The sequence below is a fragment of the Podarcis tiliguerta genome, assembly GCF_965153285.1.
Source record: "Podarcis tiliguerta genome assembly, chromosome: 2".
NCBI lineage: Eukaryota > Metazoa > Chordata > Lepidosauria > Squamata > Lacertidae > Podarcis > Podarcis tiliguerta.
The window spans coordinates 47,793,370-47,817,123 of record NC_139535.1 but is presented as its reverse complement, the minus strand read 5'-3'; the positions used below and the strand labels follow the sequence as shown (position 1 = coordinate 47,817,123).

General features: G+C 40.4%; 1 protein-coding gene across 16 annotated transcripts in view; it reads left to right on the top strand.

The window, feature by feature from the left end:
• ATP2B2 (ATPase plasma membrane Ca2+ transporting 2) overlaps window positions 1-23,754 on the top strand; it is a 361,419-nt gene that overhangs the window by 267,520 nt on the left and 70,145 nt on the right. For 7 of the 16 annotated variants that reach the window (XM_083429087.1, XM_083429100.1, XM_083429094.1 and 4 more), the window contains 5 exons: window positions 5,883-6,140; window positions 6,906-7,031; window positions 16,640-16,762; window positions 19,087-19,119; window positions 21,302-21,397. In XM_083429087.1, the coding sequence (XP_083285213.1) occupies window positions 5,883-6,140; window positions 6,906-7,031; window positions 16,640-16,762; window positions 19,087-19,119; window positions 21,302-21,397 (636 nt within the window). The remainder of the gene's footprint in view (window positions 1-5,882; window positions 6,141-6,905; window positions 7,032-16,639; window positions 16,763-19,086; window positions 19,120-21,301; window positions 21,398-23,754) is intronic. The other 9 variants (XM_083429090.1, XM_083429088.1, XM_083429093.1 and 6 more) reach the window with 4 other exon arrangements.

Sequence of the window (23,754 nt, the reverse complement as noted above, 5' to 3'; positions counted from 1 at the left end):
AGGCAGCAGATGTGCTGGACCAGTATCTTGCCTTGGTAATGGACTAGATGAGTCAACAAACTGAAACTCAATCCAGATAAGACTGAGGCACTGTTAGTGGGTGGTTCCCTAGACTGGATGGGTGGGAGATCACCTGGGTTGCACTTCTTCTGAAGGAGCAGGCTCGTAGCTTGGGGGTACTCCTGGATCCTTTGCTGTCGCTCGAGGTTCAGGTGGCCTCAGTGGCCCAGAGTGCCATCAGCTTCGGTTGGTGTCCCAGCTACACCCTTATCTGGTCAGGGATAGCGTAACTACTGTTGTCTATGCTCTGGTAACCTCAAGGTTAGATTACTGCAATGTGTTATACGTAGGGCTGCCTCTGAAGATGGTTTGGAAACTTCAAGTGCAGAATTCATCGGCCAGGTTATTCACCAGAGCAAGACAGTTTGAGCATATTAAACCGATCCTGGTCCGACTGCACTGGCTACCAATTAGTTTCTGGGCCCAATTCAAAGCCTTAAACGGCTCAGGCCTGCAATTCCTCAAAGACTGCATCTTTCCATATGAACCTACCAGGACCCTAAGATCATCTTCTGGGGCCCTCCTTTGTGTGTCTCCTCCTCGAGAGGTCTAGAGGGTGGCAACACGAGAATGGGCCTTCTTTGCAGTGGCTCTCCATCTGTGAAATCCTCTCCCCAGGGAAGTTCACCTGGCGCCTTCATTATACAAGTTTAGATTTTATTCTTTGAACAGCCCCGAGGCCTCCGGATATAGGGTGGTATATTATTATTATTATTATTATTATTATTATTATTATTATTATTAATCTAATCATTAATCTAAGTGATCACTAACCTTAAGCTAAGAATCAGGCTTTTAAAGCCAAATAAATGTGGGTGGGCATACCAAGTGTCTCTTTTCCATCTCTTACCGAGCCCCTTTCCTTCCAAGGTGATAATCAACTTTGGTCCCAATAATATTAATCTCAACCTTTTAGGTTTTGCAGACAGTCAGGATATTTTGCAATGTGTTTCAACAGTGTTTCAAATATATTTTAGTTGTGATTAAATTTTTCTTACTCCTACCCCCCCCCAGCTGTACATTGTCTATGCCTCCCTTACACATCTCAAATCTACCCTTTCCCAGTCTTAAAACACTTAACTTTATTTCTGTTCTTGAGATGAGGATGCATTGATGATCATCTTTAGTTTTGTCACTTTTATTCCTTTGCAATGTTTATGTTGGCAATAAATCTCCTTAGAAAACTTACTCTTTCTCATTTGCATATCTGTTTTGTATAGAAACCAAAAGAGAGCGTCTACTGCAAGTCCGTCTTTAGACTATGTTACAGCATGTACATAGACATTGCTCGTTAGGAATGTTTTCATTGCTTTTCTTGAATCTACTTTTTATAGGGAATCAAGCAATACATATGGTGGATTACATCTAGATATGTTTATGACAGCCCATTTTCTTGGTCTATAGGGATATCCCAGTGGACAGATGGTTAGAGTGATGAGAATTTACAGGATGATCCTCTGTAAAAAAATAAATAAAAGGGTAATAAAAGTGGTTGGAATAACTTCTGCCTGCAATAGCTGATTGGCCCAGTTAAAGCTGATGATGTTGGCCATCTGTTAAAAGAACCATGCATTCATTCCAAGTGTAATATGTAGAGCTCTCCCTCTCCCTCCCTCTCTCTCTCTCTCTCTCTCTCTCTCCTTTCTCATCCCTCCACCCTCTCTCACACAGAGCACTTTTTAGCATGCAGAATTCAAACTCAGAAAGCTGTCCACATGCACACACGCACATTTCTGTGCATTAAGTATCTTTCCTAGATTACATGCCAACAATTGCTTAATTTCCTGTTCTGTATGCAATCCTATGCATACTCCTTGAGTCATAGTGTTGAGGCAGCAATTCATAGGATCAGGAACTAGATTTGGAGTGCTGGTACATTGTGCAATTCACGCTAGTGTTGGGACCAGCCTGCTGCTAGTGTCCTGTGCTGGCAGCTGACACTTAATCGTTACTGGGCATGGTACAGGCTTGTCACAGGTGTGTGCTGCTTGTGCATGGAATTGTATGAGCAGAAGTACTGTTTGAGTTGGCAGAACTGGATCACTCTGTGCAGAGTTACAGCAACTGGTGTTTCCTAAGAAGGTACAATTGGTGGAAAGCAGATGCATTATGCAATATGAAATTGTGCATAGCCTGACCAGTGCAATCTATTTTGGAACCACACATTGTCTGTAAGGATCATCCATCATGCTGTGCCTTGGGGAAGGTGGATCCTTATGTGCCATATTCCTCCACTTTTTTTCATTATAGTGATGATACCATTCAAGTGGAAAAAAATGTTGTACACAACTATCTCTGGAGGTGGCCCATTAACTTTCAATTTCTATTTTTAAAATCTACCCCTGAATTTATATTGTTCTTTCATTTCCTTGCTGTCATCTCCTTCCCCTAAGGCAACACTTTTCAGTGAGCTATTAATGTTGTAGGGATTGTGGAGGTAATGACTAGCACATCACATGCTACTCTCCAGGGAAGAGCATGTATCTAGACATCCTTCTTCCCAAACTGACCTGTGTTCATTGAAAAGTTCATTACTTTCTGCTTTGTTTGTATGTATGTGTAACTGTTGCTGCTCATATAGGTTTGTGGAAATCACAACAACCCGCTGATATATGTGGTGCTATCCAGCTACAGCCCAGGAAATTTTATCAGGAAACAGTTAAAAACTTGTGCTAAATTAATAAAGTTTATTAATCCTGCCCAGTCAAAAGTTTTAGTGCAGTTAAAAATATTTTAAAGCAATTAATGTTCAATTCCATCCCCATCCAGGGACAACATGCATGTACTCAGTCAATTCAGCAGTCCTGCCAGAGAGCATTTTGTTTGTGTTTTGCACAGGAATACAATGCCGGTTAGTGGGAAATGGCTTAGGTTGGGAAGGCTAAGTTTCGGTCTTTTAATTCTATCCCAAATTTTAATTTATCAACACCTTGTCAGTTCCCCCATCGATCTGATTGCAAGTTCAATGGGGCTCACTTCCTGGTAAGTGGGTATAGAATAGCATCTGGATTAATACACTGTGCTTATGGACAGGGAGCCTCCCCAAGGTGAGAAAAGAACCTGAAAACAGGGGGACAAGGGCAGAACTGGCCCACAGACTGCCTGGTAAGAGACCTGCTGCAGCCAAACTGTACTCCCCCAGCACAGGGTTTCACCATCAAGAGGAAGCTGCTAGGGCAACTGTGGCATGCAAAGCAGATAAAAGTGCAGATAGTGGACAGCCTGCCCTCCCTATTAGCTTACCAATTTGAGTTGATCTGCCCCTAGATTAAATAGAAATTGTGGCCCATTATGCACCAACCACAGCAAGACTCTTCCTTACTGACTGCAATTGCCTGCTGAAGCCTGAATGCAAGACTAACTGTGCTGCAACGAATGACAATGCTGTCCTCTGCTTATGAGGAAATTTGGATCTAACACGTCACTGCACAGTTAGGGACAGCATCCAGCTTGGTGTATCCGGAGCATATTTGATGTAACTGCTGGTACAGAATGAGTCCAGTAAGAAGAGATTTTATGCGGAGGCTGTATGCACAAGGTGTGATACTTTGAAAATCGATCGTTTTAATGGCCTTGCTTTTATTAGGGCTGAGTGGATGCAGTTTGAATATTCATTCAGTTCTGTCCCTGTGCTGAAGCAGCCCATTTGCAAAAGGGATCACATATTTGCTCTTCCTACTCTCTGTGTAACTCCCTTTGGTGCTGTTGCTGCTGATGGGGCATAGCCGCAGCTGCAGAAACTGGGTTGCTCTTCAGCATGTTTGAAGTTCAGTTGCTGTACCATGTTGGTGTACTGTGCACTTTGACTTCCTTGTGCATTCTAGATGTGCTGTGGAATCTTTTGTTGAGATAGAATAATAGATGTAGTGACACTTCCTGCCTTCTGATTTTCTGTCGCAGCAAGATTTTTCATTCCTTTTTAGGTTTGTCAGGCACCAGTGGTCTACTTACTTCTTTTGTCACTTTTGTCAATGATACCTGATACATTACCAAGTGGTAAAGTGTGTGTGAGAAAGAGCTCTGCCAGCGGTTATTCTTAGGCATGTAAGCACAGGTCAGGTTAAAAGCCAAGCCAGTGAAGGGAAGTGTAAGATCAGCTTCCTTTTCTTAAAGGATTTCCCAATTTGAAACAATTGTCCAGTTTATTTGAATATCCTCTTTTGGGGGTAGATTATCAGTTTGGAATGTGCTTTTGCTCTGCATGCTGCGAGGCAAAGTCAAGTAATTCTTAATAGGTGTGTTTGTACACACACACAGTGGAATAGCCATAGCTGATCCTGTAACGTGAAATCTAACGTCAAAGCAATTCTTACAGATGCAATGTGAAATTAATCCTTGCTTTAATTCCCCTGAAATTATAGCATAATATTCACCATTGAGCAATTTGATTCATTCATGCTAACTTTGCTTTGCAGCATATTTAGGATTTGCTAAAATATCAGTGTTGAAACACTTGCAGATAATATCATGCAAATTCATCATGACAGCCCTCATAGCTAAGCCGCAAAGGAAAGTACATATATGCTGACAGCAGTGTTTATCATCACCTCCAAAGAGCAGCAGGATAGCATGATAACCAGTTCATTAGGATCAGCTGCTGGTCAAAGAACAATGAGCTGGCAAAGTATGGTGCGGTGTTGGTGTATAAGCCTAGATTCAAAACATTCCTGGGATCAAGCATGTGGCATGACCTCAGTCCTACATGGAGGAGTAAAGTCCATTCAGCAATTCAGTGGTGCTTACTTCTGACTGCATAGGTTTAAGTTGTAAAACACACTGTTTTGACAAAAGAACTTCATCAGCTGAAATACAACTTTTAACATTTACTATTTAAACTGCTAACTTTAACAGGAATTCCAGGAAAAGAAAGAGGCATCCAAGAACTGCTTGATTATTATCCTCATTCTCTCACATCTTCTGTACTAATCTGCTAATTTTAAATTTTATTCATTTGCCAGACCAAGGAAGGTTGATCAGTTATCTTGACACTACAGCAGATGGCATTGCCATTCCTACTCTGAAAAAAGAGTCCCGAGAATTTTCCGTTCCTGCTCCACTACACCCATGACTTGCATGAAGTTATATATTTAACCCTTTAAGTTATAAGCATCTGTAGGGGATTCAAATTCCATAGTTAAATTTTAACAGGAAATACCAATATCCTCACTGCAAGTTGCATAGCTCACAGTCCAGTCACAAGAGGGTTGTATGTTGGAGAATTCACCACCTTCCAAAATAGTACATTCCATTGTCAAACAGCTCTTACTATCTGAAAGTCTCTTAATGTTTAGTTGGAATCTCCTTTCTTATAATTTGGATCTATTGGTTCAGGTTCTACATGAAATAGGTGTGATTCACAAGCTATTTGTCCTTAATTAATGCAAACTTTCATTGCCAAAATCAACATTCTCATCTGAGAAAAAATAATTATTTTTAAGTTTTGGGGGAAATTATCTTGGGTTTTGGTTTTACCTATTTTGTCCTCTTGCAAAAAAAATAAATTGCAGAAAATAAGCAACAAGTTGAAAAGTGGACTACTGTATAAGTATCTCCCATAAGTAAATACCATGTATTTGTTTATGCAATTGTATGCCAATGACTTTTGCTTGTGCAGTAATGCACAAACTAATTTCACCGATATGTGTGTTCTGATTTTTTTTGTGTGAGAACTTACAAAAGAAACATGGATTAAATGTGATATATATATCACATTTATTTAAAAATGTAATTAAGAAACCATTTGCTACTGCTGCTCCTCCTCCTCCTTTTTCTTTTCTTTCTCTTTTGAAGTGACCTGTTTTTGTTATGTTTTGTCTCTCAAGCCTGTGCTACTGCATCAGGAGGAGCGGAAGATGAAGGAGAGGCAGAAGCTGGTTGGATCGAAGGTGCTGCCATTCTGCTCTCTGTTATTTGTGTGGTACTTGTCACTGCCTTTAATGACTGGAGCAAAGAGAAGCAATTCCGTGGGCTTCAAAGTCGTATTGAGCAAGAACAGAAGTTTACTGTGGTCCGGGGTGGACAAGTTATTCAAATCCCAGTAGCAGAGATAGTAGTTGGTGACGTTGCACAGATAAAATATGGTAAGTTTCCTTGCATATGTGACTGGATATGTGCAAACATATGACTTGGTACCCAGCGTTCCTTTATGACTTGCTGAATAACAAAGGAGCTGGCAGTACAAATCAGCCCCAACCTTATGCCAGGCTGAGAGGGGTTGAATTGGACAGAGGTGTCCCACTTCCTAGTTCTGCTGGCCTCCTACTGCCTCCCAACATGATCTTCCACCATTGCAGGTCTACAGATGCAGCAGTGTTCCTGCTGCATCATGCAGCCAGTGAGCAGTGAGACTGTGGATCGTGCTCTGAGACCCAAAGCCCTTCTCGTCCAGCAACCTGCCTTCACAGTGATGAACCAGATACCTATGGAAAGCACAATAGCACTTCCCCTGCTTGTGCTCTCCACAACTGGTGTTCAGAGGCATTCTGCCTCTTGATTCTGGAGGCAGTACACAACTTTCATGGCTAGTAGCCAATGATAGTCTTGTCCTCTGTCTCATTCCCTTTTAAACTGTACAAGCTGTTGACCATTGCTCCATCTTGTGGTAGCGGATTCCATAGTGAAATTGTGCACTGCTAGAAGAAACAAACTAGAAGCTCATCAATATAGCGATGTCTAAGGAAGGTCATGAGAGACTGCCCTTGTAGAGAGAAAAATGTATTGTGTGAAAGGGATTAAATGTGACACACTTGAGGATTAGTATTTTGATTACAGAAATGTTTTTGAAGGTTCACACAGTAACCTTACTAAATCCACTTTATTTTTCCTTAACTTGATTTTACTGATAGGTGACCTTCTACCTGCTGATGGGGTGTATATTCAAGGAAATGACCTTAAGATTGATGAAAGCTCTTTAACTGGAGAATCAGATCAAGTCCGCAAATCTGTTGACAAAGATCCAATGCTGCTTTCGGGTGAGTTTTGCACTTTCAGTGAGCTGTTGCTGATTAAGAATCTGGAATATTGCTTTTGTGGCGGTGGTGTTTTAAATTCTCCATTAATTTTTCCTACAGGATTTTAACCTTTCCCAGTAATCCACAAGCTATTTGTTTGTTTGTTTATCGCTGAACTAAGTAGGAACCTGAACCTACAGTTAGCATTTCTGTTTTACTAAACTACAGTGAAATGATGTGGCATGACCATGACTTAAACTCAGATAATCAGTATGATATAGTGGTTAGAGTACTGGACTGGGACTGGGGAGACTCAGGTTCAAATTCCCATTCTCTCATTAAGTTCACCTGATGACATTGAGCCAGTGAGTTTTTCTTTCTCAGCCTAACCTACTTCACAAAGTTGTTGAAGATAACATAAGAAAGAAAGAACAGTATTCACCTAGGAATAAAGGCATGCTTTCCTAGCTGTTAATTGTCTTCCAGTGGTATAACTCTATGTGGTCCCCCAAGTCCCATCCCCACAATGATTGATTGTTTTGCGGTGTTGTTTAAACCCTCTACGTGCCCATTGCCCTTCTGAGGCTCCTTTAGGTTTTAGTTCCTGCTGCCTAGGCTGCATGCTTCTATTCTCTGTTGGGAACAGTGCAGCACAGCCAATACAGGATTAAACCCTGCCCTCCCTACCATCAGCTGATGACACTAGCGATATAAGATGATGGGTAGGTGAGCATGGGTTAGGGGAAACAGACTGCCTATGAGCCAAGGATCCCCACCCCTGATCTACAGGCATGCATTTCAAATCTCCCAGTCATTTTGAGGCCAGTATGGGTTGCCCTGCTATCCTCTGCCCAGGAAGAATATAGGTTGTGACCTCCCTATGTGATTAATTGCCCTCCCTCAACTAATAGGAGCAGGTCCCATCATGGCTCAGAGTGATTCAGGGGCCCATTTTGATCACATGTCATTGATGGGCCTTCCCCCACCTACGAGCGGAAACTACCATATGTGATTCCTCCTTCTTCAACTAACAGGAGCAGATTTCAAAACAGGGCCAACCTTTTTTCCTTTTGATAGAAGGGGTACATGTTTGGGATAATATTCATGTTTGCTTATGCTTACCCCAATGTCACAGTTAAAAAGTTAAGAATGGAGGAGATTACATATTGCTATTTAACACAAAGCTTCATTGAATAGCAATTTGTCCGTGAAATTATCTCAGAACCATAACTGGAATTAGGTATAGTTATTAGGCTCAGGATTAAGGACAGGGCAATTCAGGGCTGGTCCACCCTTGAGGCAAAATGAGGCGACTGCCTCAGGTGGCAAGATCCACAGGAGCAGCAGATCTGGCCTCCAAGGAATGCTGCAGCATCTGCCACCTACTTGGCAGCCCCCACCCAACAAATGCTGCTTCTACAGTGATCTCTCAGTGAATAGGAGGTGGTGCTGCTTTTCTCCTATCGCTATGACAGGGGTTGAACTCTGGGATCTCCTGAGTTATACACCTGCTGGCATGATTCAGAATGAGCCCCTTCTCTCCCTGCTCTCCCCACAATGGCCCTTGATTCCTAGTTCAACTGTTGGGTAAGATTGATTTGATTTTCTACCCTTGTATCTGATGTAGCACATGTACCAGGGGCACCATTCTGTGGTTTGCCTCAGGTGCCAAAATGTATTGGGCTGACCCTGGGGCTATTCTATAGTGAAACAATAGGACACCTTATAGTAACAATATGCATTATTGCCCCTTAGAAATGGGAGCGTGATGACTCTGAGATACATACTTACACTTGATGACATATGCAATTTTTACCGTTTCACATGCCAAGTTCTTAACTGGATGCAGACTTCATGAAACATGCATATACTGTTCTGAAGGTGTGCCCCTCCATAAAAAATGTAAGCCTCGGAAAGGTGTTCCTGTTGGGGCAAATCCTAAAGAACGATCCTTCTGATGGAAAGGGTGAAAGACCCCTGTCACTTTTTATTTTGATGAATAATAAATACTCTTTTCCTAATATTGCTTGGCCCTCACACTATGTAGCTACTGCCAGTAATTTGCTGCTCTTGGCCACAAGGTGTGTGCGTGCTTTGTCCATTTGCAAACCTGGCCATGAACAGGAAGATGTGACAGTGGGATGCGGGGAGGAGGTTAGTCACATGAACCTTGACCCATATAATTTCTGACAAATGCGCCTGGTTTCTGCTGCTCCCACTGGTGTGAAATAGCAAGGAAAGAGTCTGCTTGCCTGGGCTGGTTTATTCTCCTTCAGCACATCAACTTCTGACTTCACCCACATAATGCTTAAATAAATGGGAAGCTGGGATGAGTTTAGGTGATTGTGACATGAGGGAGATGGCCTTTTGTCAAGCCACTCTCAGCTTGGCCTCTTCTGTTGTGCACTGACATCTCCGGTGCAAGACGTGCTTAGTAAATAGTGCCTGCTTGTTTAAAACAAGACGAAGAGAAAACCCCAAGTATGGAGTACTTTAAAATGCTGAGCACTGGCTCAGCATGCCATACAGAATGCCAATGCTCAAAGCAAACACGGTGAGATTTTTCAGGATAAATAGGATAGTGAGTGCTAGCAGAGCAAAGATTTGTAGGGCCTAACAGTATTGCTTAATTATTTTGCACCTTTTACCTTTGCGCATGTCATTTGACTTAGTGCATTGCATCCCAACACAGAGGTGAATCCAGAAACAGAAAATAGGAAAACCTGAGCAAACTAGCTGCCATTCAGTTTCATCTCCCATTCAGTCTGAAGATTTATTTTCTGTTTTTCATACTTAAATTCCCAGTGCCCGCTGAATATGCATGCCCAGTGCATTCCTTGTTGTAGAATGTACCCATATGAAAGTTTCAGTTTATTTTAGAAGTACCCTGACCATTTTGTTACACAGGGCAGACAGCAATTATGGCCCAAGCATCCTTTCGATATGTTTGGGTCCTACGGTAGCCACTTACACTTAGGCAAAAAAAGAGGAAGTGCATTACCGAAAATGAAAATAAGCTTCACAGCCGCTTCTCTACATTATTATGGTTCTTAATCTTCAAACCAGGCTTGGACTGGACATCTCAGTATTTTCCTCCTATAAAGTAGGGCACATGGCTACCCTATGGCCTGTCAGGTTGATTATACTGCATTTAGCTGTTCTAAATAATTCTTTCCTGCACCTTTCCAATTCTGAATTTTGGAACGGAGTGCTCTCCTTGAATTACAACAGCATTGCTTTGGCTTCAAGTCTTACTATCACAGTTACTTCTTCCAATTTAGCATTGCTTGCTTGCCATCTGTGCCTTCACACCGCTTGTGTTTGCGGTAATTCTGTTCTCATTAGAATTAATGTTTTGGCTGCTACATATTTTGGAGTGCCAAATAGGACAGAGTACTGCTAAATGTATTGGGATTTTCCATTTCCAGCACATTGTTTTCAGCTTGATTTTTCAGGGAGAAAGACAGTTAGTTCCCTTCTTTGTTCTTCTTTTGGATCTGCGAGTTCAAGTCACTGGTGCACCCCTCCCCCCCCCCCTTTGCTGGAAGTTAACCAAAAACATAAGCTTCCAAACTCGTCTTCTGACTGCATTGGAGAAGAGGAAAGAATGGGAGTCACATCATACTTCACTATGGTTTAGCGTGCAAATGTAGTCAATTTATGCTTATAACATTGAAAGTTTTATATTACGGTACATATTGTGGTTGCTTTTGGTCTAACCATCCCCTTTTTAATATAATATCCAAATGCAATAGTAATTGAAATTATATAAAACCAAAAAAATCCAAGGGAGACCTTCCTTGAGCCTGCACCTATTACTGCTGTTTTACTGATCAGACAACATAAATAGGGAATTTACTGTTGTTTATTAAAGCTACCTCTCTCCTTTTTTTTAATACTGAAAGCACTGAGTAATATTAGGTTTGCCATTTTTGTTTTCTGGTTCTTGGGCTGTGTCAGCACCAGAGCTTTAATGTGCATGTGAAGTGCACAGACCTGATTTTTTCCATATGCACTTTTGTGCACGTTCTTCCACATGTGAGTGCTTTCAATTGAGCTCTATCTCAAATGTTTTCCATCCAAGCTAGTGGGTGGTATTTGATTGGATGCATTTTCACTGTTTGTTGTTATCCCTTACCCTCAATTAGTACTTTCCCACTCTCTTTAGTTCTGGGAACTTGAGGTGCCTTGTGGGTATGCACACGGGAATTTGCTTACCTGTGTATGTGACCACTTTTTTTAAAAAAAGAGAGAGGTACAAGTTTTCTGATATACCCTACTTCCACAAAACAGTGTATTAATACATTAAAAACACACGTGTGTTGCTCCTGGCCCCGGCAGCAGTGCACTGAGGGCCACCCAACTAATGGAAGTAGGGACATGATGATAGATGGCACCCACACACATAAACAACAGCAGGAGCAACAAAACCCAACTACCAACACTAAATGCACTTCAGTATGTCCACAATGGGGTGACAGGCAATTTTATGTTGGATCCTTTTTTATTTTCTGCGTTATCCAAACATTATGAAAATTCACATTAAATGGGGTGAAGTGTGACTTATCACTTGGATGAGGACAGTGCTATGCAGATGACACGAAAAGCATGCACACATGATGCATTTAATCAATTTTAAACTGCTACATGCAGCTGGGAGGAGTCGCGGTGTGTGTGGGGGGGGGGGAGCGTCAAGTAGACATAAGGGTCACGTGCACCTCCTGTCTACTGCTTCTGTCTTGCAAATTGCTCCATTCCAGCATTCTTCTGCTTTGGCAACCAAATGCATAGTTCTGGTCTCAGAAATGGCAAGCTGGTCACTTTGTTTTAAGACAACTTAGGAGTTATACAGTGAAAGCACATCAGAATATAGCATGAGTCTGAAAAACCTGAAATAAATAGATATTAGTTCGTCGAGAAGCAAAGAAATGCTGGTGGTCATTGTGCTTTATTAGTTTCTAAATAAATAAATAAATGCAGCTATATTAAGGAATCAGGTCAGTCACTGCCTGGAGAAAAACAACTCAAATTCACTCTTGGTTCTCTGGCAGTAAATGTTCCAGTACGGGTTTCTTGCTAAACAGAAAGAGCAAGCTTCCAACCTAAGAGGCCCTGTGCTCTTTTGATTTCACTGAACACGCAGATGTTTGCTTGAATTTGTCCTCACTTTTGAATGTTGTTTTTTTTAGCTGCTTCATTGCATTGACAAGGTTACTTATTTCTTTCATTTGCATAACTGAACCACGACCCGCTTATATCTGCAGGTAGAACATCTGTGTTTGCATACTGTCGTGGCAAGTTTTAGTTCCACAGGAATAACAAAGGTTTATCTTTTTTCCATTTACACACTCCTAACCTCTCCATTTTTTGTAAGTTTTGTTATAGAGATTGTCAGGGCGGCGCTTTCCGCTTTGCCACTCGGGGCGGAACAGGAAGTGCCACCATGTCTGATGCTGCAGACATACCTGCTCCTGCCCTGCCATCTATACTGCCTGCTCTGCCGCTGCCACTGGCAGAGAGCATTTGGGGTAAGGTCTCGGTAATTTCAGCAAGACCTTGGCCAAATTCATTGAGATCTCACCTGAAATCATCGCTGATGTTGGTGCCACTTTTTTTGCCACTGGTGGATGCAGCAGAGCAGGTGGAGCACCTGCAGGGGTGCAGCCTCAGGGCTTCCTCTGCTGGGGGCAGAAGCCTCATCCCACCAAATGCCAGTGCCGGCCCTGAAGATTGTGGTTTTCCCTTCTCTTTTAGGCTCACTATAAGCTAAATGTGAGGAAAATGTCTCAGAGATGGCATTTTTTTTGTTTAATTTAGTAGTTTTATATCCCAATAGGAGCCTAACTTTAAATAAAAATAATCCAGCTAAACCAGAAGTGTGCAACAGTGTGAAACATAGTCGTCACACAAAACAGTTGGTCTTAGATGGTCCTGGGAGGAGACAGTCCAGCTGAGACAGGAGCTGATGTCTGATGAAGTCTCTGCCTGTCTTCTTCTCTCTGCCAGTGTCAGTGGTGGTATGCCCTACAAGAATTGCAAAAAGACTTGTGATGCACAGCAGCCTAGAGAAAGTGCTTGATCTGGGATCAGGACCCTTTACTGGAAAATCAGGGCTCACAGGTTGAAGACAGACAGACAGAGAAATAGTTAATGCAAAAGGTGAAATAAAAAAAATCACATAGCATGTGAAAATAGATTTTCTGCTTACAAAAATAAGGATATACTTATTCAGTTATGAAAATAAAATAAATTAATGCAATGAAACCACCATGAATATACATAACATGTGTGGATGAATTCAAGCAAGTATTAGCTTCAAAGATATAATGGCTTCCCAGGTGTTTGAGAGAAGCTATCAGAAGAATCAGATTGCATTTCAGTTTTTTTAAGATTGGATGATAACAGTGACATAAAAAGCTATCATGAAAAGTATCCGTGGCACCATAAGTCTGAAAGCAAAGACAAAGAGCTCCATTTGTTCTTCACTGAGTTTTGTATTCGTAATGAAATTATAAATGTGACATACTAGGAAAAGGGCCCAAAGGGTGATTTTTAGATAGGAGCAGCAATGATAAGGGGAAGCAATTAAATTATGCATAATTGACAGAAGTGAGAACTGTATTTATAGTGAGAAGTACAAGATGACAATAGCAGACGGATGGGGGAAAGCTCATTCCCTAAAGAACCTAACATTTTTGGACAGTATGAAAGTTAAAGAGAAAAGAATTGTAGACAAGTTAGAGAGAACTGAGTAACACACCTGAACCTATCAGGAAGAGTGTGCCATACAACAAAAGCTAAGCTCTTGCATGTGCAACCAAAATTTGTATTTTAAAAAGTTTGATTTTAAAAAGTCCGCCCTGTCCTTCACTGCAGTAAAGAACAGAGTTTATATTATGCATTCCTTTAAAGGTTTGTAAGAATAATATTCAGATTTTACATGTGGGAGGTATATTGTGGAAACACACTGGGGGATGGTTCAGTTGTAGAATCAAGTATAGGATGGTTTGAAGGAGCAGCTGGGAGCCTCAGGAAGCCTTGGTATTAGACCCCTTTGGTTCAGACCAACATCCCATGTCTCAGTGTAGTGGAGTAGCTTTTAATGAACAGAAGTAAAAGAAATTGAATTCGCAGGCCCGATGCAATATTAATGAATTATATCCATTAAAAATGTACAGCCCACTTTAGTGCCGTTTAAATTGCATACTATATCTGAAATTACCTACGCATGCTTTAAGGCAGGAGATAATATCAGAAAACATCTCAATATCTTTTGAAAAACAGAGTCAGTACAAAAGCTTTGCCATTAGCTTAAATTAAACAAGAGGTAGAAAATTGCAATGAAAATGTGCGCTACTCAGACAGGTCCAATGGATTTACTAAGAAATAAGGCTTACTCAGTTCACAGGGATTTGCTTTTAGGTGGGAGTCTAGTCGATTATAGCCAGAATTGCACAAACTGATGGATATACCGTAGATGTGAGCTGATACTGATCCTTGGGACTAGGAAAAAAATTCTGAGTGAAAACAGAGGATCCCTTTTTGCAAAATGTTTTTTACTCCAATGAAAGTATGGGCTCATCCACACTTCTGCTTGCCCTGTGCCTAGCAAGCATGGGTTTAAGCAGTTTTCAGCTTGTCCCACACTTTCTAGGCACAGGTCCAAGCCTTTGTCCTGCCACTTTCCCCCAGAAAACCCACTCTTCGGTGCTAAATTGGAACAAATGGCAATCTGCAGAAAACCCGGTTGCTTTTTGTTCAGATTCAGCGTTAAGGCTGGGGTTCCCCAGGGGGATGGATAAGCCCCAAGCACGGATTGTGTGACAGCCAGGGAAGGAAACAGTTCCCAACATTGCCAAGGCATCTGTCTGGGTGATCCTCTCCGTCTCGCCCTGCTGTGAGATCTGATAAAACTGGTCTTGCAGTGAAGTCCACGAAGAGTGACTAGTGGGGTGCCACAGGGTTCTGTCTTGGGCCCGGTCTTATTCAACATCTTTATCAACGACTTGGATGATGGACTCAAGGGCATCCTGATCAAATTTGCAGATGACACCAAACTGGGAGGGGTGGCTAACACCCTAGAGGACAGGATCACACTTCAAAACGACCTTGACAGATTAGAGAACTGGGCCAAAACAAACAAGATGAATTTTAACAGGGAGAAATGTAAAGTATTGCACTTGGGCAAAAAAAATGAGAGGCACAAATACAAGATGGGTGACACCTGGCTTGAGAGCAGTACATGTGAAAAGGATCTAGGAGTCTTGGTTGACCACAAACTTGACATGAGCCAACAGTGTGACGCGGCAGCTAAAAAAGCCAATGCAATTCTGGGCTGCATCAATAGGAGTATAGCATCTAGATCAAGGAAAGTAATAGTGCCACTGTATTCTGCTCTGGTCAGACCTCACCTGGAGTACTGTGTCCAGTTCTGGGCACCACAGTTCAAGAAGGACACTGAGAAACTGGAACGTGTCCAGAGGAGGGCAACCAAAATGGTCAAAGGCCTGGAAACGATGCCTTATGAGGAACGGCTAAGGGAGCTGGGCATGTTTAGCCTGGAGAAGAGGAGGTTAAGGGGTGATATGATAGCCATGTTCAAATATATAAAAGGATGTCACATAGAGGAGGGAGAAAGGTTGTTTTCTGCTGCTCCAGAGAAGCGGACACGGAGCAATGGATCCAAACTACAAGAAAGAAGATTCCACCTAAACATTAGGAAGAACTTCCTGACAGTAAGAGCTGTTCGACAGTGGAATTTGCTGCCAAGGAGTGTGGAGGAGTCTCCTTCTTTGGAGGTCTTTAAGCAGAGGCTTGACAACCATATGTCAGGAGTGCTCTGATGATGTTTCCTGCTTGGCAGGGGGTTGGACTCGATGACCCTTGTGGTCTCTTCCAACTCTATGATTCTATGATTCTAAGAGAGGCACCCTTCCCCCCACCTCATCAAGGCTACCAGATAATCTTCCCTGTCTTCCTGGACTGCACTGTGAAGGCAATTCCATTACGTCTTCTAATACGCTCTGTCAAGTCAGTGAACATATCTGTGCTTGGGCAAGGCAATTTGGTAATGCTCTTTCCTGCACTTTGCTGAAGGGACAAGAAAACTGCCCTCACAGTGCAGCATGGGATGTCAGTTCCAGTCAGTTGCTTTGATTCCTTCTTCTCTCCTACGAAGACAATGCTTTAGTGTTAGATGAAATGTTCTGGTTTTGCTGATCTTATATTTTACGTTTTCATTTACTCTTTTATCTTGGACTTTCTTGGACTTGTATAACATTTGTCTAATAGCCCTGTAATCATTACCTTCATATTGCAAATGTGGGACTGCGGGTGAGAGGTTGTTACTTGGCTACTTCCTGGGTTCATTTTAGCCACTGCACCAGCTCTTAAGATGAAACTTTAGGCCATACTCCACCACAGAATGGAGAATGTTTAAAGCTCATTGACCTCTCTGGTCTTAAACAGAATTGATTCTGGATTGCATTGTGATCTTAGATTGAAACCTGATCATATCACAGGGACAAGGTTGGGTTTTTGTTTTTTTTTAAAAAAAAGTATCATAGTATATTGTGCAGCATTACCTCCCAAAGCAGAAAGTATTAATATCTATATTTTAATTCTTTTAGGTACACATGTCATGGAAGGTTCTGGAAGAATGGTTGTTACTGCTGTAGGAGTTAATTCTCAAACAGGGATCATCTTTACTCTGCTAGGCGCTGGTGAAGACGAGGAGAAGAAAGATAAGAAAGGTGCAAATTTGATCACATCAAATTTCCTTAATGTCTGTTTTTATTACATAAAACTGATACACAAACTAACTACACAGCATTTATTTCTGATTCAGTCCCATCATTTTGGGGGGCAGGACCTATGACACTCACAACTTTCACATGCTAGATGTGTACCAAAGTATTATTTTGAACATCATACATTTTGTATGTAAAATGTGAGAAGGGAAAAGTAAAAAAAAAAGTTCCGGGCTCACCTACGTTCCACACAATCTCAAGCTGAGTTTTGTGTTATATATCCCAAAGTCATAACAAACAGAGATTTAAACAAACATAATTGAGTGCTGTTGTTAAAAAAGAAGTAAATTACTACTTTCATAATTTCTATCCTCACATTTGAGATCTAATTGAAATTGTTGTAGTCTTGGATTTTATGTTTCGATTTAACATCAGAATTTTATATTGTACCATATACTATCGTGCACAGTTCATATTTTACTTGATGTTAGCATACAACTAACATTCATCCAGCTTTTGTTAATTTAGTAACTGGTACCATTCCAATTATCTATATAGTGCCTTCTACTTTTGTAGTAGATGGGGACTTAGAAAGATAAGCACAATCTAAATGTTGGATCTAAACAGTCTATTCTCTGGATAGAAGATGTTTCCACTTATAGAAGGGGAGCTTCCATGAGCAGAACTCTCTTCTCATGAATGGAAGCCCATTCCATTAACATAACAGAGTATTTTGATCCAACCCATGCCTATAAGTAGGCTGAACTGAGATGGTCTCCTTTGTAGAATATTTCTTGGAAAGAAAGTCACTTATGTTTCATGGGAAATTATGTGAAGATCACTCTTCAATTTCCAGATTCAGGCAGCCTTAATGAAAATGAAAGCTAAAATAATAATAGTGATCTGTTCAAGTTTCTTTTCCCCATAAATCTTCACTGCAACTGATTGATTATTGATTATTCAATTCAATTCAATTCCTGCATTCCTATTTTAAACAATTTCTTCCTTTCTTTTATCAAACCATGCATCATTGATATAGGAATGGTTAACGAGCAAATTTTTGATAAACCTGTACACACTTACCTTTTCACAAAAATAATGTGTGCCCAGAGTCCTTATACTTTTGCCAGATGGTCTTATATCTAGTTAAACTGCAGTCCATGTGGTTATGATCCAGAGCAAAGCTGACCACGTCTGTGACAGTCACCTTTTGCACCATTGCAGTTCATGTTAGAGTCTTAACGTGAGTGCAAATAAAAATAAAGGAAATATATTGAATGTGTGCAATCTTCTTCATGAACACAGTTTTCTTACACTGCTAAATCAGAAAGGGCATTTTTTCCCTCCCCAGAGGTATATCAGAAGGTTTAGTATGAAAGGAATGATAATAAATCCTATTGATTTCAGTATGTCTGTAAGGTAGGTGTACTTCTAGAGTTCATTTGTTTCGTATTAGACTAGATCAGTCTAAACTAGGACAAAGTGAAATACAATTGCCAAGAAAGTGTAGGCAGTTGTATTTGGTGTACAGAATATTCAATGTAGTTTTTGCTGTATTCCCTACACTTACAGTACACACTAAACTCTCTATCTCTATGTAGACTAATAATGTTACATTACATGTAAAGCTAATATGATAAACGGGGATTAAAATGTGTTCTCTCAGAAAACAATGGCTGGTGATTGAGGGCTTTATAGCTAATATATTTTAAGCAAGAATTGTGTAAGACACACTAGTAATTTTCGCATAGCCTGCCACAGTCTACAGTCTGGGCCTGCTTTTCTGTGACAAGATCCTGTGTAATTCTCCCCAGTGTTTCCTCTTTCTTCATTTAGTGTTTATTCTTCCTTATCCTGTATTTTAATTTTTTTAAAAGAGACAATCTGTCAGTCTACGCCACCAACTGAGGGATAGGTGAAAAAAGAGGGTCATATTTGTCATATAACTTCCATAAAACATCATTACACATCAAATAAAACACCTAACAAAATGCTTTCAAGACTCATTCTTCAGTCATTCAAGTAAGACTCCAGTGATGTAATGATCAGGCTGCATGGAATGTTAGTCTTCCAAGCACTGTTCCTGTGAACACACTCTTTATTTAAACAGAGCTTGTGGAAGAGTCTGGCATGAGCCCCACTGAAATGAGCAGTGTTTGTACAGCAACAGTGCTCATTAGATTATGTCCCTATTTCCTAAGCTCAAACATACATCCATTGTTATGTATGCTTGCAGCTTTCTGAAAGCCTACCAATCAGATGTGTTTGCATTTCTCTAGATGTATGCATTTCTTCCTCATTAACATTTTGTAAAAATCATCATACAGGTGTGAAACAGGAGGATGGACATCAGCTTCCAGGTAGAGTAAGAAACCTACCATATCAGAGGAAAGGCTGAGGCTTTTAACTGGGACTTTCCCAAAAATGAGGGTGCGGAAAAGACCTGAGTGAATAGTCAAGAAAACTTGTCCTCACTACATGATTGGAATCTAAAATGAAATTTCAGTTGGAGTTCTTTTTACCCATTTTTATGTGGCTGTTCCCTAAAAGAATTACTTCAGAAAAGTTTGTTTAAAATATGGACTTTTAAAAACCTCAATTAAAAATGGAAGCCATGATTTTTAAATTTTCACTTACATATCAATACAAAATAGCTCAGCTAGTGGGTGAACCAGAAGTCTGACTCCAGTGGGTGGGCTGAAGTGCTAGGCAGACAGAGGAACTCTTGAAGAGTTCAAAGAAGCCTCACTGAACTTGGGGCCTACTTTGTCTCCTGGAATCTCCATTCATTGGACCATTAGGCTTATTAGGACAGGGGCAGGGTAGACACAAAGCTAAATAAACATAGAATAAGACCTGCTGGATTAGACCACATGCCTATCTAGCCCGGCATCCTGTTTCCCACAGTGGCCAGCCAGTTTCCTCTGCAGATTCCATAAGCAGAGCAAAAGGCAAAAGCTTTCTAGTGTTGTCCCCAATAATTTCAGAGGTATGCTGTTTCTGCTCCTGGAGGTTGCATACAGTCATTGTGGTTAGCAGCCATTGTTAACCCCTTTGGATTTTAAAGCTATCTAAAGCTAGTGGCTGAGCTGCCATATGCTGTGGCAGTGGATTCCATAAATTAACTCTGTGCTGGATGAAGAAGTACTTCCTTTTGTCGGCCTTTAATCTCTTGTCAATCAACTTTATTGGATGACCCCCAAGCTACAGCACTGATGCAGTACTTGTTCTCAGTTAAGCCTTGGTGATATGGCTGGCTGACCTCCGCAAGCCCTACAAGGGGACATCCAGACAAGGAAGCAGCCTGGCTCCTAGTGAGCCTCATCCCCACACTTGTAGTCGTCCCCCCCCCCCAAATGTTAAGATGGGAATTAGGGGGCTGTGCTTGATGATGAGCCTCCTGCAGCTTGTGTGTTCTAGCACATGCCCGACTTCGTTGACCTCTGGAGTTCCATGGTACCATCTTAACGTTAAACATCTAGTACTAGAAAAGCAAATCTAAGATCAGACAATTTATTTATCTAAATAGCATGTTGGCCCAAGGTATTATTTATGTGACACTGAAAATGAACCACTGAATATTTGAAGCCAAAATTGTTGCTGGAAACATTTGTACAGTTTCAGATCATTTATTCACTGCAGATTATTCACTCAGCTCTAGCACAGCTAAATTCCAATCAATGCAAAATCTGCTGGGAACTTTTGCTTCCTCTTGATGTGAAGGAACTTCTTGCCTGACCTATCCCCCCCCCTCCACGCTGCCACCCCTTGTTTGAAAGGGAAACTGCTGACATTTTAGAACTGTGATTGACTTGATTTGATTTTCTGTCGTCATTCAGTGCACAATGAAAAACAGAATTGGTAATAAAATTGCTTAGCAAATCTTGAATGGACTGTGTATATATATATATATACAAACAAAAAGAAAGAGTCAAATAGGGCTCGTGATTGTACTCTTGAGTTTCCCCAAATCTCTTTTGAATGTTACACTGGAAAATGTGCCTTACTATTTTTAAAACGAATGAAGGAATTAAATAGAATACCTTTTAGATGCATAGATAAATAAAGCATATTAGTTCTAGTAAACGTAATATTGTAGTTATTTATGGCTGTCCTGAGAAATGCAGGTGCTTAAATAATACTTTTTTTTCTTACACTTCAAATCAAAACCTATTATTATTATTATTATTATTTAAAAATGAAGCATCTTAAGAATGTCTGCGTGGAGGAGCAGAGGAATTAGAAGTACTATGTAAAGTCAGTTTCTCACCAACTCTGTTAACTCTGTTAAATGTCTTTCATATTTACTTTTATAATATTCCATGTATGAGTTTTTGTTCCCCACTCTTGTGACATTCTTGTAATAACATCCATTTTTAGACATTATGTTGCTTACTTTAAAACAACTCTGTTTTGGAGAGAGAGAGAGAGAGAGAGAAATGAAGCCACATTAGTCCATAAATGTTATCCTTTCTGTCATGTGAATTTGTTCATATTATTATGATTTATTCTTTTTTTTTCCTTTTATGCATTATTACTCAGTAGATTCTTCCCATACCTCCTTCCATCCTCCTTCAACTACAGATGGGGCAGCAGGTGCAAATGCCACAGATAATGCAAATGCCAGCTTAGTCAATGGTACGTTAAGAACACCTAGCTTGTTTTTATTTGATGGATTTCTCTCCTTAACTCTATAAGCTTCCCTCTTTCTCTTATGAACGGCACAGATGTTGTATGTGCATGTGATTATTACCCTGTGAGAGCTCCTATTGTATCGCAGCTTATAAGAGATGCCACAAAATCCCACTTGGTCTTAGCCAGCCAAAATCTTTGCTTCTCACTGATGCAACAATGGGATGTGAACAAGTAGGAATCAAGGAATCTTCTATTGCTGATTCAAACTATTTAAAAAAAACCACTGCAGCAAGTATCTGCCAAATCCACATTTCCTCACAAGGTTTTCAGTGCAAAGCTGTTGTTTCCATGCTTTCCAATGTCTATTTGAAAGAGAGCATGATTTTGTTTTTCATTCTACTGTTCCAGTGTGGCACTCTCATAAGCATTCATAGTCTCAACATAGCTTTGGGAAAACAATCCTGCTGGGGTCAGGAATCTGGCTTAAACACTACCAGTAGCATTGTAGTGCTTTATTGTGCATTCCCACAACCTTTTGACTCAGCACTGAGCTAAGCATTTACTGTAGGCAATGATAGTAGATAGCAAACTATTGCTGTGTACTACCGTGCATGTGCTTGGATATGGTTTCATACATTTTCTTTCTTTCTTTCAACAAATACAACTTCACCTTTGCAATTCTGAATGTGATGTTGGCCAGCTTCTTGACTCCATTTCTTAGCATGCCCATACAATAAACTGCTTTATAATAATATAAATTTATAGTAAGTATGAATGGGTGTATTTTATCTCAAGCTTGGATAGAACACTTGCTTTTTCTCTAAACTTATTATAATATCTTTGCTTGATTACATTGTTGTGCTTTTAGCATCTAAGTAGTAATGAGTTATTTATGATACCACTAAATAGTAACCAAAGCATGGATGTTATACAATGTTTATTAATCCTATTTATAATTGGATACACTTCATGTCCTGTAGAAAGTTTAAAAAATGAATGTTAAATGTGTTTTCTGGAGCCCCGAAAGCAGGAAATCCTAAAGATCAGAAATGAGGAATTTGTGGTCCTCAGGATGTTGTTGGAGTCCAACTCCCATCATTCCAACTAGCATGACAAATTGTCAGGATTGATGGGAGTTGTAGTACAGTGTGTTATCGGAAAACAAGTCTAGACCCTCTTAAGTATCATAACTAATTTCATGGTTGTTCTGTTCCTGGTAAAAATATGAATACAATACCATCTTAATAAATTTGAACATGCTATAATTTCATTCTTTCCGCTGCTGAATCATATTGGAAACAAAGCCTTCTGAAACTTGCAAAATCACACTCTTGATGTGATCACAAGTCACAAATCATCCCTTAGGGAGCTGTGAAAACTTGCTGTACAACCAAATTGGTCTGTTTAGCTCAGCATGGGACTGCATTTGAGAGATGGAGGCTGAAATTGATAGCATCGTCATGTTAGGCTCATCTGCAAAAGTTCCTTGACAGACAAATGAATGCAACCTTCATAAGGAGGATTTGACAGTATATTAAGAAAGGGCCTGTTGTATATGTAGGTAGCCTAGCACTGATATGTCCTACATTTTAAAGAGAACTATTACTTATAATGGGGTCGCTACTATAGTGCCTGGCATGTACTTGAGCTCTCTTTTAAAATTTAATGTACGTATTTTACTTTATTTAACAAAATTTATATACTGCTTGATTGGAACAAATCCTCTAAGCAGTTTACAGAAGTATAAAACAAAACATTAACATTCTTGATTAAAAACAGTTAACAGCAGCTTTTTAAAAACATTCAAATGATAATTAAAATCAACAGTAGCTAGAGAGAGAGAGAACACGCATAAACATTCCACACATCTAGAAAGGCTTGTCTCATGGTGGCCATGAGTTGTGTGGAATAATACAAAATTAGAAAGACAACCTCTCTGGAGAATCTTATGCTTGTCATGGGAAGTCAGCTATAGTTTGCTTGTCCTGATAGTGCAGATCACATAATATTGATTTTACACACGCACACACACGTGTCTATAGTAACAAGAAGCATTCCTCAGTACCAGGAAAAATATACAAAGTGGACACACTTCGCTCATTCTCATTTCACAGAAATTGCTTAGAATGTACCTGTACATTTTGCCCCATAACATTTCTTCAAGGAGAGCTAGAGACTTACTTTTTTAAAATGCAAACTCAGAGTTTGGGATACCTGCCCAGGGGCACCATTTGAAGTTTTGATAGGTGTCATTGCCCCACACTGTGTTGGCAACTCCTGTACCGAATCATGTGGGATATAAAATATTTCTTTGTTTACTGTGACATGCATATTGCTGTCAGAAAATACCTATTCTAGGA